The following is a 16146-nucleotide window of genomic DNA, read 5'->3' on the forward strand; positions in this document are numbered from 1 at the left end:
ACTGTCGATTTACAAAAGGTTTTACAGAGATATTTTGCATGTTGAGTAGTTGTTTATATTTGAAGTGTGTTTTCTGAATTAGCACAGTTTTTTGATGATGAAGTAAATAAACCTAAATCTAACAACTGAATTATCGTAATGTACTTTTTATTTACATTTCATGGGATTGGAATAAGATACTGTTTGAACAAATCTGACAACATACTATATATACATGTTCTTTATTTTAGATTATTACACTTCCTTGTTCTTTTGTACTGATTTAAATACAGTTAAAATAATAATCTATTTGATAATTTATGAATGTACTTCACATTCCTTTAATGTGGATTTGCCTTTCACTTCCACTACTATGTGATGGCCTATTTATTCATCAGTTATGCTAAAGTTTTAATGTTATTATTAAGGTATTTAGCATCTGTTTAGTTCAATTACAAGTGACTTCAATTAAACATTTTGATTGACATATTTATTATCTATACATCTCTAGATTTTTAAACACTACTTTGCAAAATGACATTCACTGTTTCAAACCTTTGATATAAAAATTGTTCATATGAAACTGTGCTCTGGTGAAATGATAATAAAATTCTAGTATTATTGTAGCTATTTCTTTGTGACTGTTAACGTGTGTCAGATATTGCCGATATATGAATAATTAATGTATAGATACAAGTGTGTCATGTTTGTTAATTGTGGCCATATAACAGGTTAAGAAAATTCAGATAAAAAAGTAAAAATTGATAAGTTAACATATGGTGAAATGAAAACTTTATTCTGTTTTATTTTATGCAATGTTTGGCTGGATGGAACATACACAGTGTTACAAAGAAATTAAGCCAAGTAAGAATCTTAGAAGAGTTAGAATGTACAGGGCTTCTAATTACATCCATTTTGCATGGGACATGTTTATAAAACTATAAACTAGATTCTAAAAATAATAATTATCATTGTAAATAGATATACAAATACAAAAAATGAAAATACAGTGAAATATTTCTATGGGGAGGAGGGGGCTTTCACCAAGATAATGTTGAAAAGGATAATGAATAAGGAATAAACACATTTAGAGAAAAGTTGAAATGAATCAAAATTTAGTGAAAAAATTATTTGAATGTTAATTTTTCATTAATTCCATAAGAGAAATTGTTGTTGAGTTGATGTTCTAGGCTCATCTTCCAATTCAATATCGAGAGTTACTGAAGCAAGTTAAGGCAGAAATGTTTCATGACTTTAATTATCAGGACTCGCAGTGGTTCTTACTGATTTCGTCATTTGCAATAAAATATCAGCACCTGAAGGTGAAATGTTAAATTAATAATAGTCAACTGACCAAAATTTCATATTCACATATTTAAAAGAAAATAACTGAAACAAAGAAAAAATTAAAGATTTTAAATCAAAAATAAAAGTGCAGTGATAAAATCATATCACTCGGTAGACGATTGCCATTTGACTCAATCATTAATACCGTAAGCTATAGTCTTAAAGGTTTAGCATGAACTGAAATATATTGATATGTCACTTAAATAAGTAGTAAAATAAAAATAATATTGTGGTTGGATATTGCTGGCACATGTACATATTAAATATAGGACAAAATATATTTGTGCCATAAAGTCAACTCACATAGTGAACATGAAAGTGAAAGACAAGGACACTGTTTCTGTCGTGCTAGTGTTAGTTTCAAACCAGCAGTCTTTGAAAATCACCCTATGAAACATCTTTTTTATCACTTTTCTAATAAAATATATAATAAAAAATCAATGAAACATATCTAGATAGTAGCCACACACACACAAAAGATTTTTTAATGAAGTAAAAATTTGTCAGTGAATATCTGAAGCATTTACTGAGTGGACAAAGTGTTTGTCTAGCTGTTGTATGTGCCATAAAGTTAATCCACATACTGAATGTGAAAGATAATGACAGTTTTTGTCTAGCTGTTATTTGTGCCATAAAGTTAACTCGCATACAGAAAGTGAAAGATAAGGACACTGTTTCTGTCATGCTAATGTTAGTTTCAAACCACCAGTCTTTGAAAATCACCTCATGAAACATCTTGATCACTTTTCTAATAAAACATATAATAAAAAATCAATGAAACATATCATGTAGATTAAAAAGTAACAGATAATTATTTTTCTAGATAGTAGCCACACACAACAAAAAAAAAAAATTTCAATGAAGTATTTCTGCTAAAAATTTGTCAGTGAACTTCTTAAGCATTTACTGATTGGAATGTGATTTTCATGCTAAGAATAATTTTTTTTCCCATCATAAAATTTTCATATTTCATTTGCATAATCCCAAGAACCTTCTAAATGAATATCAAAAGGGTTTTTTGGTTTTTTTTTGTATAACTTTATATTTTATCTCCTATTTTTTCTGTCTTAACTGTAAAGAAACATCATCTGAAATTAAAAAGTTGAACAATATGAATAAGTCGGTCTCTAACGAAAGCATGAGGTATGGCGTAACTGTGACCTGATCTTTTGTTTACCATATGCTCTACCTGAAACATCCTGCTGGTATGTATTACTTTTCACACACAGAGAAAGCAGAGGTAAAAAGGTTAGAAGCTAAGGATGTTAGGATGAACAATTGTAATTGTCTTTTACAACCTGTGGTCACTCTAGAAAAAAAAATTAATTACGAAAACAAACATGATATTCATTAAGGATATGCAAATGAAATATGAAACTATAAGATGAAAAAAAAGTATTTTTATCCTTATCATGAAAATTCCCTTGCATTCAGATTAACTCAGTAAAAGTTTCAGAAACTCACAGTAAAATACGTTTATTAAAAAAAAAAAACTTTTTTTTTTTTGTGAGTGTACAACAGACTTCTTTATTAAAAGTTTGCCAAATTTTGTTAAGATGCACCTAATAAATTCACTGTTGTAGTACGTATAGTTTTTCATTTTTAAGGAGGGTGAAATAGGCCCACCTTGTACTTAAGTGGTAAATTTCAAATGTATCACTGTAAAAGGTTATGACCAAGTTGTACAGAGTTAATAGTACCAACTGCAATGGGTATTAGATTCTAAGATTTCTATAATGCAGTTTTTTACTAAATACATTTTTTACAAAACTTACTTTTATTAGTATTTTGAACAATTTTTGGTTTCATTTTTCATGATAGTTATTTGAAATGCACTTCTCTGTACCTTATAACATTGATATCTGTTTTGTTTTTTTTTTACTTTTTATAAGCATCACAATGAATGGATAATATACAAGTTTATTTCATAACTGTAATTGATACATCAAGAAAATGTTTAAAAAAGAGAATAGCTGTAATTTGTATTTCACTGCTAGTTTACTTTGTTGTAGTATCAGGTTTGTGTGCTGGAACTAAGAAATCTACTGTAAAATGTTCTAACCACTGGCAGTTTTTGACAGTTGTGTTATCAACACTGCCTATATTTCTTAAAGCATGTAGCTATAGTAGAGGATGTACACCCAAATTATTGATAGATTATATCATAAATAATATCAATAAATTAAGAATGTTAACATGTACAAGATTAGGAGGAAAATGTAAAGTAGATAACATGAGAGGTTGTTTACCATATGTTCAAAGCTTATCTACAAAAATAGGCAGTATAATGAAAAAATACAGCGAAACATTCTCTCTGCATTGTAAATTTTAGTCTCACGAGTACAAAAGACAAAATAGAAGAAATTGATAAATGTGGGATTTATAAGATTCCTTGAATCTGTGGTTGAGGTTATATTGGCCAAACATGTAGAAATTTAAGATGCATGATCAATTTTTGAAGTTAAAAAAACAACAAGGATATTGTATTAAACAAGGAACCTGGCTTGGGTCTAGAAATAATAAAGTACTGGACAGATGTGTTATAACTCTCAATAGTTTGAGTATATATGGCATTTGAGTATGCAAATGATTATGTGGATATATAAGCCTAACCTTATTTCTACCGTTACTCCTGATGATGGTGACATACTGACACCAAAACATGTGGTCTTTTAGGGCAAGTCCCTGTTTTTGATAATTATTTATTGTGTAAGATTTTAACTTTGTATTGTTTTTAATTGTAAATAGATAATGCCTATATTGTTTTTCTCCTGAACAGAAAGATATTTTACAAAGAATAGTAATGCTGTTTTTTAACCCATTGACTGCAGCTGCTCTAAATGAGCATGGAAATGTTGCAAGTTATACACCGTACATGGTGCTGCCAGAGGTGGACCATACCCTGTATGGTAAATTGGCCATCAATGGGTTAACAAAAGTAAATATTACTGTACCCCATTTTAATTTGTGATGAGAAATTAATTTTTGTTTGCAGTTATTGTTATTTAATATATATATACAAATCTCAGGTTTCAGCCACCTAGTGGATCAGCTAGAGGAAGACGAGAAAACAGCAGTAGCAGACATGCTCGAGCTTTCACCCGATAAGTTTTTATACATGTTGAACTACTCATTCATATTGTTTTAAACCCTAATGAACATTACCACAGTGTAGTTACACTTACAAAGTCATGTACAGTATTACATGGGGGATACCATCCACTGCTTTTGATAAATATTCATGTATTGTTTAATATGTCATTAATGGTAATCTAATAAAACTTTTCAAGACAATGAATGTGTTGTTTAGCTGTATTTTGAATAAAGCATACCTTGTACGGCTGAAACTATCTTTTTTTTTTATGACAGTACATGAAATGTTACTTATTAAGTTTAGTCTTCTAATTTTGAGATTCTGAATACATTCAGATTTGTGAGCTTTCAAGGTTAGTTCCAGTAGAAAAACTAACACTTAAAATTGTGGGATCTATGATATGTAAATTTTTGCATTCCTATTAACATCTTCACAAAACCTGAGCTGAAATTCAATTTTTTTTAATGCTATTGAAGTTTACCAGAGAGATATTATTTAATTTTTCCAGTTCAACACAGAATCATTAGCTTTGTGCTTTTATAAACAATTACAGTTTAGATTTATATCTTAGAAGCTCAAAAGTCTTTGAAGAAATTTAGTTTTATGAAGTAGTAAGCACATCCTGTTAGAGGCTTAAGAGGGGAAAATGTGAGAACAATCTCGTGAAAGAGCGGGCTTTGAGTTCTTCCATGCTGACCAGATAATTTTATATACTTACATTTTTAAACAAATTGAAAACATATGCACAATTTATATATATCTAGAAAATATAAAGAGCACTATATCATTTGTTTTCCAATGAATTACTTTATCATGAATACAGGTAAATTACAAATCTCGAGTTTATTAACCTGTTGTAGTTTAAAATGTTCACTTTGTCATAGAAAGTTAATGTTTAAAGTATCAAACCTGACAACACTTATACATGGGCCACATTAAAAATATACATTTTAATAGGTATACTTATAATACACAACATTTATGTGCTCATTGCAATTCTCAATTTCCAGAATTTCACTGAAGCTACTAAAAATCTACCAGTGGTAGACAGATAACACCTTCTGGCTAGAGTGTAACACACCATAAACTTCAGTTTCCTCCAAGAACATGTCCTTGACCCCAGTTGTAACGTCTTCTTGGTTGGTTTTCATCATCCCCTCCAGGCCGCCTGGGTGTTGGTGCTTGTCCAAAGCCAGCAAACATGCCTCGTTGATTAGGAAAGAATTTATATCTATGCCAAGGAAATAGGCATTCTTTACTTTCAATTAATATCTATTAAATTGTACTTTAAGCCATAAAAATTATTACAAAGGTAAAGCAATATAATTTAATAAAGTACTAGTACATGGTTAAAATCAACCAGGAAGTTCAAAACAGTGTATTACCCATAAATTAAACTTAAAAATACCTCAAGATTATTCAAAGTTCACAACCTGATATAACGGAAGACTGTTCTAGCAGCACAAGCTGAATTCAAAAGGCTCTTGAATTGAACAAACATCATTTGATGTTAATGACACTTAAAAAGTCCTATCACAAAACGTTAGTCTTTATTAATTAAAATTTATCACTCACTGCATTAGAAAACACATCCAAGAAGGGGACTATTTTTTTAAACAAGCAACCAAAGAAAGTTCAAGCCCAAAATATTCTGAAATCAAAAATTATCCACAGTATAAACTGCACATATTGATAATGATTTCATTTCTATTGTTCATATACAACTAACTTTCCAATTAACAGCATGTAAAAACTGTTCATTTTTAAACAACAATGCTACATATATAAACTTACAGAATCTGTGGAGTCTGCAAAAATGCCCTTCCTCCAAAGTCTTGTGGATATTTGAACATCAAGAAGAAATACAGATGACCAACTAGTATGCCTATTAAGTCATCAAAGCCCCTGGAAAAGTTTAATGTAAAATTACTGACTTACACATGAATGAAAAATGTTTGATGCTTTATCTTAACCTTATGCCAGTCATATAACTTTGCTTGTGTCACATTTGCATTGAGTAATATTATCAAACTTGTAATAATAATAATAATGTGGATAGGTTTAATAATTCAGTTATAAACACAATTTTCATAATTGAGTTATAGATTAATATTATAGAATGAACATAATCTTGTATTTATGATAACAACAGACATCGATAAGCCAGTAAGCAGCTAATGTGACTTAAATTACTACTAAATATGTGGCTCCACTAATTCTCTATGTATGGAGCACTGAACAATGATCCCTATAAATAAATTGCACAAAAAAATGGGCTTTACAAGAGCTTTCTAATGAAACATTATTTAAATCATGATCTGAAGAGAAAAAAAAAATCATCATCACTGATTTCTTTTCAAACCTGGGATTCTCCATTCATCCTGCATAATATGTAATGAAGGAAGTCAGTTTTTTTTTACTGTAATTCACAATATACTTGTTTGACGTCAGTTAAGAACAAAACTATTTTCGAGCATCTTGTGAATGTCTGTTGCAGATCATCTGTGGTTTTATTTTGATTCTGAAAGTTTTTTCTACAATTTTGTACAGTTTGCTCATTATAATAATGTCAGACACAAATAAAATTATGAACAAACACCCAACATTTAAATTTTAGCTTTTTATATATGCAAGTCATGTAAATATTAGACTTTAGAAAAATCTTTAAACAAATTCTTGTTTGATACGTCGAAGTACTTTTTACAAAAACCATTATGATAACTACTACAAAAAACAGTTAAACAGTAATAAATACAGATAATGTCTTTAACATTTTCACTATGTCTTAAGTCCAGTTTCAAGTATTGTGGTTATAAAACTAATAAATAATGTTACTTTCACATACCCACCACTCATGATGAACTGGAATGCAAACAATACCCATGGCAGATACATAGCCTAGAAATATAAACCATTATACTATATGAACAAAACAAACCAAGGTATAGATATGCATTAATATCACGAGAAGTTTCTTATCCAAACAAAAAGGCCCCAAAATCTGTTGTTATGCATAATTCACAGGCCATAGCTTTAGTGGTTACTCTTTATTAAGAATATATTAAAAATAGTAACAAATACTAATGTTCTAGCATGAGTTACGTTTGATGTACAGAATTACATATACATTATAAAGTAATCTTGGCCATGTGTACTGCACCAGTTTTAAAACTTCCATAAAACAAAAGTTCCTTAAACTTGTCTGTTAAACATTTTTTTTTAACTGTGAATGTTAACTAAAACTTCCTTTCTTGAAAATTATGAAACTATGTAAACACAGAGCTGAATGTTAATGTTGTCAAAATCAACTCTTGTACTTAAACTACAGAATCTTTTTTTTTTTTTTTTTTTTAAGGAGTCAAAAATAAACCTGATTTATTTGAAAATAGATGCAAAAAACAATTAGGCCTATTTGTACAAGGCGGTGCTAAGAAATAATTTTAGCAACTAATTATAATTATATTTTGGTTTCACAAACTCCACAGACAGACAAGGTCGTCTTGATGGACCACAGTGGTTGAGAAACACTGCTCTAAACCATCATTGATGGCCTTTGTTAAATGTATTCCCTTATAAATTTCTTTTGTGTTCTGTTTATCTAATGCATGGGAAAAGTTAAATGCCACATATTTGCTAAAAATCACTCACACTTAAAAATGATTTTTTACTAAAAAAACTTGCCTTAAGCTGGATTCCAAACCAGAAAGTAACTATGACATCTTTATGTAACTGGCACCAAATGTATACCACAGTCATTATCATGGAGTCCATCAAAAGCTGAAAACATACAAAGATATCTTTTGAAACAAAAAGGTCAATGACATATTCTACATCACTGTCATGATTAAATACAATATATGTCAATCAGTACATTCCAAACAATAAACAGTCTACTATGTTTCCTAACACAATCTATTCAGTCAATCATATGTTTTACAACAATACACAATCAACTATAACTCTTAAACACGTTACAGTCCAGAATACCTCTTGAAACAACACAGTGAAAATATTCAGAAATAATACACAGTCAAGGATGTTTTTAGAACACTTGAAAATTACTATTTCTCAACATGACAAACAGTTTTGGAAATATCCTAGCAAAATGCACATCAAAGATTTTTTCCCTAAAACACAATTTACTGTAAAAATAAATTTTTAAATAATAAACAGTGAAAGTTGTATACTGATATAGTAAACAATATTGGTATTTCTTGACACAATAAACTGCCAAGAGTATCTTCACAAACAATTTACCAAAGATATTTCAAGATATAATACAAAGTCAAGAAAGCTAAGGTCTCTTAAATTATTTTATCTTGAGAGAAGAATGGTAATAAATGATCTTATTTAAGATTATCCAGTGGATTGATATGATAAATGCCTGGTTTCTTTGTGCTATAGTCTGATAATAACAGAAGACACAAGTTTAAGATCTGGAATACAGACTAGTTTCCAATTAAGAAAATTTTATTTTTTCATGAGTTGCCTTGAGCATTAGTGGAGTTTAAGAGGGGGAAATTGATGATTTCCTGAAAAATAAAGGATGGGTTTAAATTTTTTATTCTTCTCAAGGGTAGGTGTACTAGGATAGCTCTGATAGACTAAATGGTCCTTTATTGTCCACAATGCAGCAAGTTATAAGATACTTAATATTACTGCAAATACTTACCATCATGTCAATTAGCAGAGAAACTATCTGAATCAGTCATTAAAGATCCATACTATTAAAAATAAGACAAGCATTCCTCCATGATTGATTTACTACCTGCAATCTCAGTGAGAATTACAACAGAAATAATCTGAATATGCATACATCAATACTAATTTAATACTGCTAAAATATACAAGTAATGTAGGTGTGTAGATTGTTTGTAATTAAGCACAAAGCTACACAATGGGCTATCTGTGCTCTGCCCACCATGGGTATAGAAACCTGGATTCTAGCACTGTAAGTCCACAGACATACTGCTGTGACACTAGGGGGCAGGTGTGTAAAATGTTACCACGAGAACTACCACTGATCATTGAACAAAACTGAAAAACTGTATCCCAAATTGTAGCTTGAATATATGTTTTTATAATTACATTAAGTGACAAAAGAAATGCAAAAAAAGACAAAAATAATTTAACAGAACTTTAAAAAAAAGATTTTTTTAATAAATTCTTATTCATTAAAAAAACAATAATTAGTTTACTGTACATTATTAACAACATTTGAAACTAAATATTGAGATAATTAATCATATACTTATACAGAAAGGATACAACAATGCAGATCCAGTTAAACAATAACAGAAATAAATAATCTGCAGGACGTCCAGTAAATATACCTGTGAATCATATACATCCATCTTAAATTCAATGTTATAAATGAGTAAAACACTAACTTTGCAACTCATGGAGTATTAACTTTTTTTGTTATCGCAAAATGTGAATGGTTTAAAAATAAAAACAATTAAGTTACCTATCAAATAAATATTGTAGTTTATGCCTGAAGAAAAAGAATAGTATCTTACTAGATAATAGGTTTAATAAGATGTAATTTTAATATCACTATAAACTTGTTCAGTATAGGTTGACAATAAGAAGTGCATATATCAATACATTTCATTGTAATTCTTAACTGACCCAATACAGAAAATTATTTAGTTATATTTCTAAAATAGCTATTTGAAAGCAGTGGAATCAGTTCAGTTTCATAATTTACAAAGTTAATATATCCTATAAACAATAGTACATAATAATACATATATGTATATGTTAATGAAGAACTTTAGGATTTGTCTGAAACTTCATGTTATGCCCAGCTCATAATAAATGCTGTTTAATAAGTTTTTCTCAAATCCCCTAGTACTGTTAGAATTCTAAACAAATTTCTTCTTTTCTAAATTGAATGCTTTAGTGATAATTAAGTAAAAAGATGCAGTAAAATAAAATTTGTAAATAAGTTAGAAGTATCTCAATAAAACCTATAGCTGGGCAGTTCATGAAATTCCCTAACTGATTACAATTAACTATTAAATTATTCTCATATGAGACTAGGATAGTTAGAACAATCAATACTAGCAATAACTGGCAACACTAATTCTGATTATTTTCATTAGTTGTGACACTAATAAGTTATGCTGAGCAACCTTGAATTAATCAAAAATTAATAATAAAAAATCATAATGGAACCACTAATATTGAGTAGTTGATTTTCATGATATTAATGAATTTATTCATAATTTCAGTTACGTGATTAACAATACTAATTGATGTAGTTAAAGCTCTCGTATAATAGTTGATCAAGTTAATCACCCGGCTCTAATAATCTTCTCAGCTCTGTCACAAAAAAACGCTCAGTTCTGATATTCAGCAAACTATGATCAACGTAACCTTGAAACCAAGAAGTACGTGTCATACGTGTTCTTTTAATGAATAATGACAGTTTTAAAACATTGCATTTTAATGAATACATGTATGCTAAAATTGTCAAACATACCTAGGACATGCAACATAGTTCATCCAACATGCCTTGCAAGGGAACTTAGCCAAACATTATTAATTTGAAAGTAAAGGGATATTATAGGCTATGGGCAGTAAGGAAAATCTAATATTTTGAGGTAGTAACAGTGATTTGTCACAATGCAATCTAATGTCATCAGGAACTTGATAACACATATTAAAAATATTTGGGTTGGTTTAAAGTGCTGTACATATGCAAGATAAAAAAAAAGCTTGTTTTTCACAGTTAAAATATGAACACTACGGTATTTAAAAACTACACACAACTTTATTCATAATTGCAGTTAAGTGATTAATAATACAAATTGATGTAATTAAAGCTCTTATTAGGATGCATCCCGTGGGCCGCAAGTTGCATGTGCCTGCTGTAAGAGATGCGAAAAGTGTCACACTCACACACCTGCAACTTCCAATAATTATTGAACAATGAAAAATGTATCTCCTTAATTCTAATTTAATGTCTTGTTTTTCTAAATATGGTACATTACTATCATCTCCTGTACAACACTACCATTGTTAGATGATGCACCAGCTCAAATGGGTAATTTAGTTAATTTGTGCAGAACATTTGTATTTTACAACAATAAAGCTGAAGCATACACAACAGATTCTGGTAAACAATTTAATTAAGACTATTTTAAGGTAATAGACCTTTAGTGAAACTATGTTATAAGGATTAAATTTTGTATTATGTTGGAAATTGCTAATATATTTTTAAGCAGTTGGTGAAACTAGTTAATGCAAAAACTAGTCTTGCTTTTCAACAGAGTTGGGTTACCTTTTGTTCAATAGCATCACAAATACCTGAATAGAATGTTACGTTTAGAGCTAAGTCTTAAGTAAGAAAATAATGATCTTGTAATTAAAATATTTTGCAAGAAGAATGTTACACTACAGCAAAATGAACTGGTTTTTACATGTACAAAAGTAACCAAAGTTCAGTGTAACATACAGTGTTTAATTGCAGCAAACAAGAAGTCAAAATAACAATTATGACTTTAAACATGATTGCTAAGTGAACTCTTATTATTTCCAGCTGATCTCTTGATATTCAGATTTAATGAAGAAGGTTGTACTCATTATTACTGATCATTGTAATTAGTCCTATAATCTAATAGTCTTCAAATATTTTATATTTATAATTATAGATCTATATATGTACCTACAAATAAAACTTTGCACAATAACTCCATCCACAATGATAATACATAACAAGTATTTAATTGTTAAATGTAATGTTTAAAAATTCAATAGGCCTCATGTTAATATCTTATGACAAGTATAATTAACATGATTTTAAACATTTATTAAAAAAGAAACCTGTTTCAAGACGAATGGAGTAGTTGTATAAAAAATACAGGTTCATTAAGTATCGGAATCCTGTCGAAGGTCCAAGGGGGTAGTAGAACAATGCTGTAATAGGCTTCCAAAACTGGAACAAAAGTAAGAAAGTATGAATACATCTATTAATGTTGTAATGATTTAGTATCATTATTTACCGACATAATTAGAGGTTAATCCAACATTTCAATGTTAAGTTATCAATTCCCATAAAACAAAATTCCTATTAGGAAATGCATAAGTGTATGCATGTAGTTCTTATTAAAGCATTTTTATTCTAGAAACTAATTCATTCATGATCCTATTCACATTCTGAAAACTCACAGTATTTAATACTTTATTAAGAGCTTCACTACTGTAGTTTAATACTAACTCAACATCATAGTTCTTGCATTATGCCCCAAAAGCATTAAAGTATACATATGTTTTCGTGTGTATTGGCAAACTGAAATTATGAATAATGGCTTCCTCTTATAGACAAGGGTAATAAGATATATTTAATTTTGAATATTAATTCTAATGAAGAAATTAATGTGCTTGACATTTCTCAAAATACAAGTATGTAAGAATAAATATGCTAAGATAAAATGTCTATTGGGGGGGGGGGAGACTTTCACATTTCTTCCTAAAACAAGTTGCTCAAATATTTTAAATTGTAGTTAATAATTAAATTAATGAGCCCAAGATTGTTTGTAATTGGTTCCTGCATAGTCAAAACATATCCCGAGTTTCAACAGTATATAATGAATACATAGAACACAATGTTGCTTTCAACAGGTTTTTTTTTCTCCCTTGCTATTAACTTTTAAACATTTAAAAAACCAGTTTTATCAGAAAACATCTAAGCCACTTATTAGATACACAAGCACACACTGGTTTATAGCAATATTCCTCAAGTTCGAAATGAACAAATTTAAACATATCTATCAAAACCATGATTCTATCTACATTGTTTGTTCATTATTACAATATTAGTGTAAATGCATTATCATAGTTCTTACCATAATAACTGACAAAGGTTGCAACTTTTAAGGCAAAGGCTGATGAATACTTGGGTGATTAGGGCTGGATTTAGATTAGTTTCCTGCTGGGAATCAGGAAATCCTTGATAGGCCAAAATGCTCTTCATACCCAACAATTTTAGATTTTTATAATCAAAACAGATGTTAACAAGGGCTTCAATTACAGTCACTTTAGGTGATGTAATCAGTTTGTTAATAAACTTTATCACTTACATGGTTGACATGTCAAACAAGTTATTTTAAAAGTATCTCAGTTTGCAGAAGAGTACCTGAAAATGATGGATAAAGCCAGCATAATCCAAAATGAAATAACGTGGATTCAAAAGACCAAATCTTCCAGCAAGAGGAAAGATAACTGATAAACCAAACCAGTAACGAGTAAACAGAGGTAAGCTACGAAACCAGTTTCCAATTTCACTCATCTTGGAATCGAAATAATCTGAAACATTAATAGTTAAACAGCATAAACTTCATGAGCCAGCTTCATACATATAGATTTACTTATACACTCTTGTAAATTTTTGCATAACATAAAACTACACTTACAAATTAATTTTCATATTATGAGTCAGGTTTACATATATACACACACAAGTTAATACCACTGCTTTAGAGATTCCAAAAATAATTTTTCAGTTTTCCATATAATGAATTAAATACTTGAATTTTGCTGCTAACAATTTATTTTAGAATAACTCAGTTTGAAAATGTATGACACACTAATTGTGTCATAAAATTACACGCATATAAATATATTTAATTACATGTGAGATTATTGTGAATACAACATACAATTTGTAATACTGTTGTCAAGAAAACAGTGGTGGTTCTTCAGTTCATAGTATTGCTAACAAACACTTGTTCTAGTGTTTTTGCTTCTTTTCCTTTATACAACTATAGCTGTTAACATAGCAGATATTAGCAATACCTTTTATGTAGAATTCCTTTGACTGCATTATTTATCATTAAAGATTTTTGCTGCATACAAAAATAAACTGAAGTTGGAGTGATTGTAAAACACTACCGATTAGTTATGGAATAAAATAAATAATCTTCTCTTTTCAGCTGCAACATATTCTTAATTTTAGAGCAAAAGCAACCTAAACTTAAAAGGACCAAAGCCACCATTAATACTATCATTACTAATAGGAATTAAGTAATCTGTGACTAATTATGTTACCTCAATTTGACAATTAATAGTGAAATAGGTAATATATATTTAGGGACATATAAATATTAAAATATTTACTATTATTACAATCATATAATCTATCAGGATTATGATAGCATACTGTTTCCCAATTTCTTCAGCAAAGTTGACAAGTGATAAATTTCTAATGACCACTAAACAACGAGATAATATAATTGTTAATGTTATTGTTACACAAGTTCAACATGAGTTACCACTAGTACTCTTACAACAACATCCAACTGCAGTGAAATTCAAAAAATAAATTTGAAATACAATATTTAAATTATGATTTCACAATTATTACTATTATGCTTATTTAAATAATAGTCTATTGCATTCAGGTACGTAATACATGACAATAAACAGAAATGTAGACAATGAGATCGGAGTTCATAAGGTGTATTTCTTCTTCTAAGTTATATTGTTACTAAGACTAGATTATACTTTATAGATAGTATTAGTAGAAACTAAGAAAGCAGAACTTTCATTTTTATGAAAAATTTTAAACTATCAACATAAAAACTTGCAAGTGTCTGGCAACTTAAAACTGTAACTTATAAGTGTAATACAGTTAACACTGTCTAGTATTAATAGTAATACTTATATAGTAGTACTAGTAGTAGTACTAACACTAACACAGCAGAGTAAAACGTTGAAACTTCATTAAATAAACTTATATTCATCTTACTTAACACTGCTATCAGAATGAAAATATGAATGCTAAGGACTTTAGTTTTAGTATACTTTAGTCTTACCCGACTACTTATTTTCAGTTATGAGTAAAATCATTAATTAGTGTTACATCACCCACGATAACATAGACTCCCTACTCCCGTTTCTTTAACTTATACCACAAAGTCTATGAAACGTGTATAAGAAATAGTACAATTTGCGTACACGAATTCATTTGAAAGGAGAATTTAATCTATGAGCAGCTAATAGATGTAATTGTCATTAGAAATATATCAATAGTATGTTTCAAATTGTTATATAAATTATTTAGGTTTTATGGTAATACAGTCTACTTTTCTGGATTAATTCTACATTTAAGCTAAATAAACACTTATAATTATTTTGAAAAACACTATCATGGTTATTTTGAATAACAAAATTAATATATATTTTACTCTATTCTTTTTAAAGGACAAAAAGCAATTTGTTATATAAAATAATATACTCTAAATTTATGTAAGTTCTATAAGTTGATACAAAACTGATAACTTTACTTTTATTTTACCAAGAAACTATAATTGCTACTAAGACGTATGATTGAGTAAGTGTAACAACACCACCATGTCTGGAAACAAACCGCGTGAAACTTAGAATTGTATTTGTACTACAATCCTCTACATATTAACATACTAAGCTTGTTTTAATGAAAAATTTTGTATGTAACAATTTTGAGGTATAATTTTCAGCAAGAAAAAGAAAGAAAGAGTTTTCTTCAACTTATTACACATTTATTGATTACATTTGGGTATCCCAATGTATAGAGGAAAAACATTATTTACGCAGTATTGAATCTTTACTACATTTAGGCAGAAAATATTTATTATTATATATTACACACAGCGCTAGATATGTATGTATATATATATTGTTGCGTCAGCGAGTCACATGACTACAGTGACGCAACGTTTCTAGAATTATCATGTACTTTG

General features: G+C 29.0%; 2 protein-coding genes across 7 annotated transcripts in view; one reads left to right on the plus strand and one right to left on the minus strand.

Moving 5' to 3' along the window:
* LOC106458095 (protein virilizer homolog) overlaps positions 1–4620 on the plus strand; it is a 100597-nt gene extending 95977 nt beyond the window's left edge. For all 3 annotated transcript variants that reach the window (XM_022384231.1, XM_022384232.1, XM_022384233.1), the window contains exon 41: positions 4356–4620. In XM_022384231.1, the coding sequence (XP_022239939.1) occupies positions 4356–4434 (79 nt within the window). In that variant the 3' untranslated portion in view covers positions 4435–4620. The remainder of the gene's footprint in view (positions 1–4355) is intronic.
* On the minus strand, positions 755–15366 carry LOC106458101 (derlin-1-like). Of its 4 annotated transcripts, none has more exons than XM_013917558.2 (10): positions 15241–15366; positions 13563–13732; positions 12251–12362; positions 9689–9753; positions 9093–9119; positions 8102–8197; positions 7266–7318; positions 6215–6325; positions 5502–5651; positions 755–1295 (listed from the first exon to the last, which is right to left on the minus strand). In XM_013917558.2, the coding sequence occupies exons 2-9, from the start codon at positions 13713–13715 to the stop codon at positions 5510–5512; spliced, it is 759 nt and encodes a 252-aa protein (XP_013773012.1). In that variant the 5' UTR covers positions 13716–13732; positions 15241–15366; the 3' UTR covers positions 755–1295; positions 5502–5509. The 4 variants fall into 4 exon arrangements, with proteins under 4 accessions (XP_013773012.1, XP_022239942.1, XP_013773011.1 ...); XM_022384234.1 differs by lacking the exon at positions 755–1295 and adding an exon at positions 14086–14193 and having other exon boundaries at positions 5343–5651; positions 15241–15335; XM_013917557.2 differs by lacking the exon at positions 755–1295 and having other exon boundaries at positions 5343–5651.
* Between the last annotated feature and the right edge of the window lie 780 nt (positions 15367–16146).

Source organism: Limulus polyphemus, unplaced genomic scaffold (genome assembly GCF_000517525.1).
Source record: "Limulus polyphemus unplaced genomic scaffold, Limulus_polyphemus-2.1.2 Scaffold416, whole genome shotgun sequence".
Lineage (NCBI taxonomy): Eukaryota > Metazoa > Arthropoda > Merostomata > Xiphosura > Limulidae > Limulus > Limulus polyphemus.

Excerpts from the sequence above, each read along its gene's own strand:
- LOC106458101 (XM_013917558.2), bottom strand. The coding sequence starts at position 13,715 with ATGAGTGAAATTGGAAACTGGTTTCGTAGCTTACCTCTGTTTACTCGT. Across the intron at positions 9,754-12,250 it reads CTCCATTCGTCTTGAAACAG|GTATATTTACTGGACGTCCT; the intron begins GTTTCTTTTTTA and ends TATGATTCACAG. Across the intron at positions 5,652-6,214 it reads TTGCAGACTCCACAGATTCT|ATATAAATTCTTTCCTAATC; the intron begins GTAAGTTTATAT and ends TCCTTGGCATAG.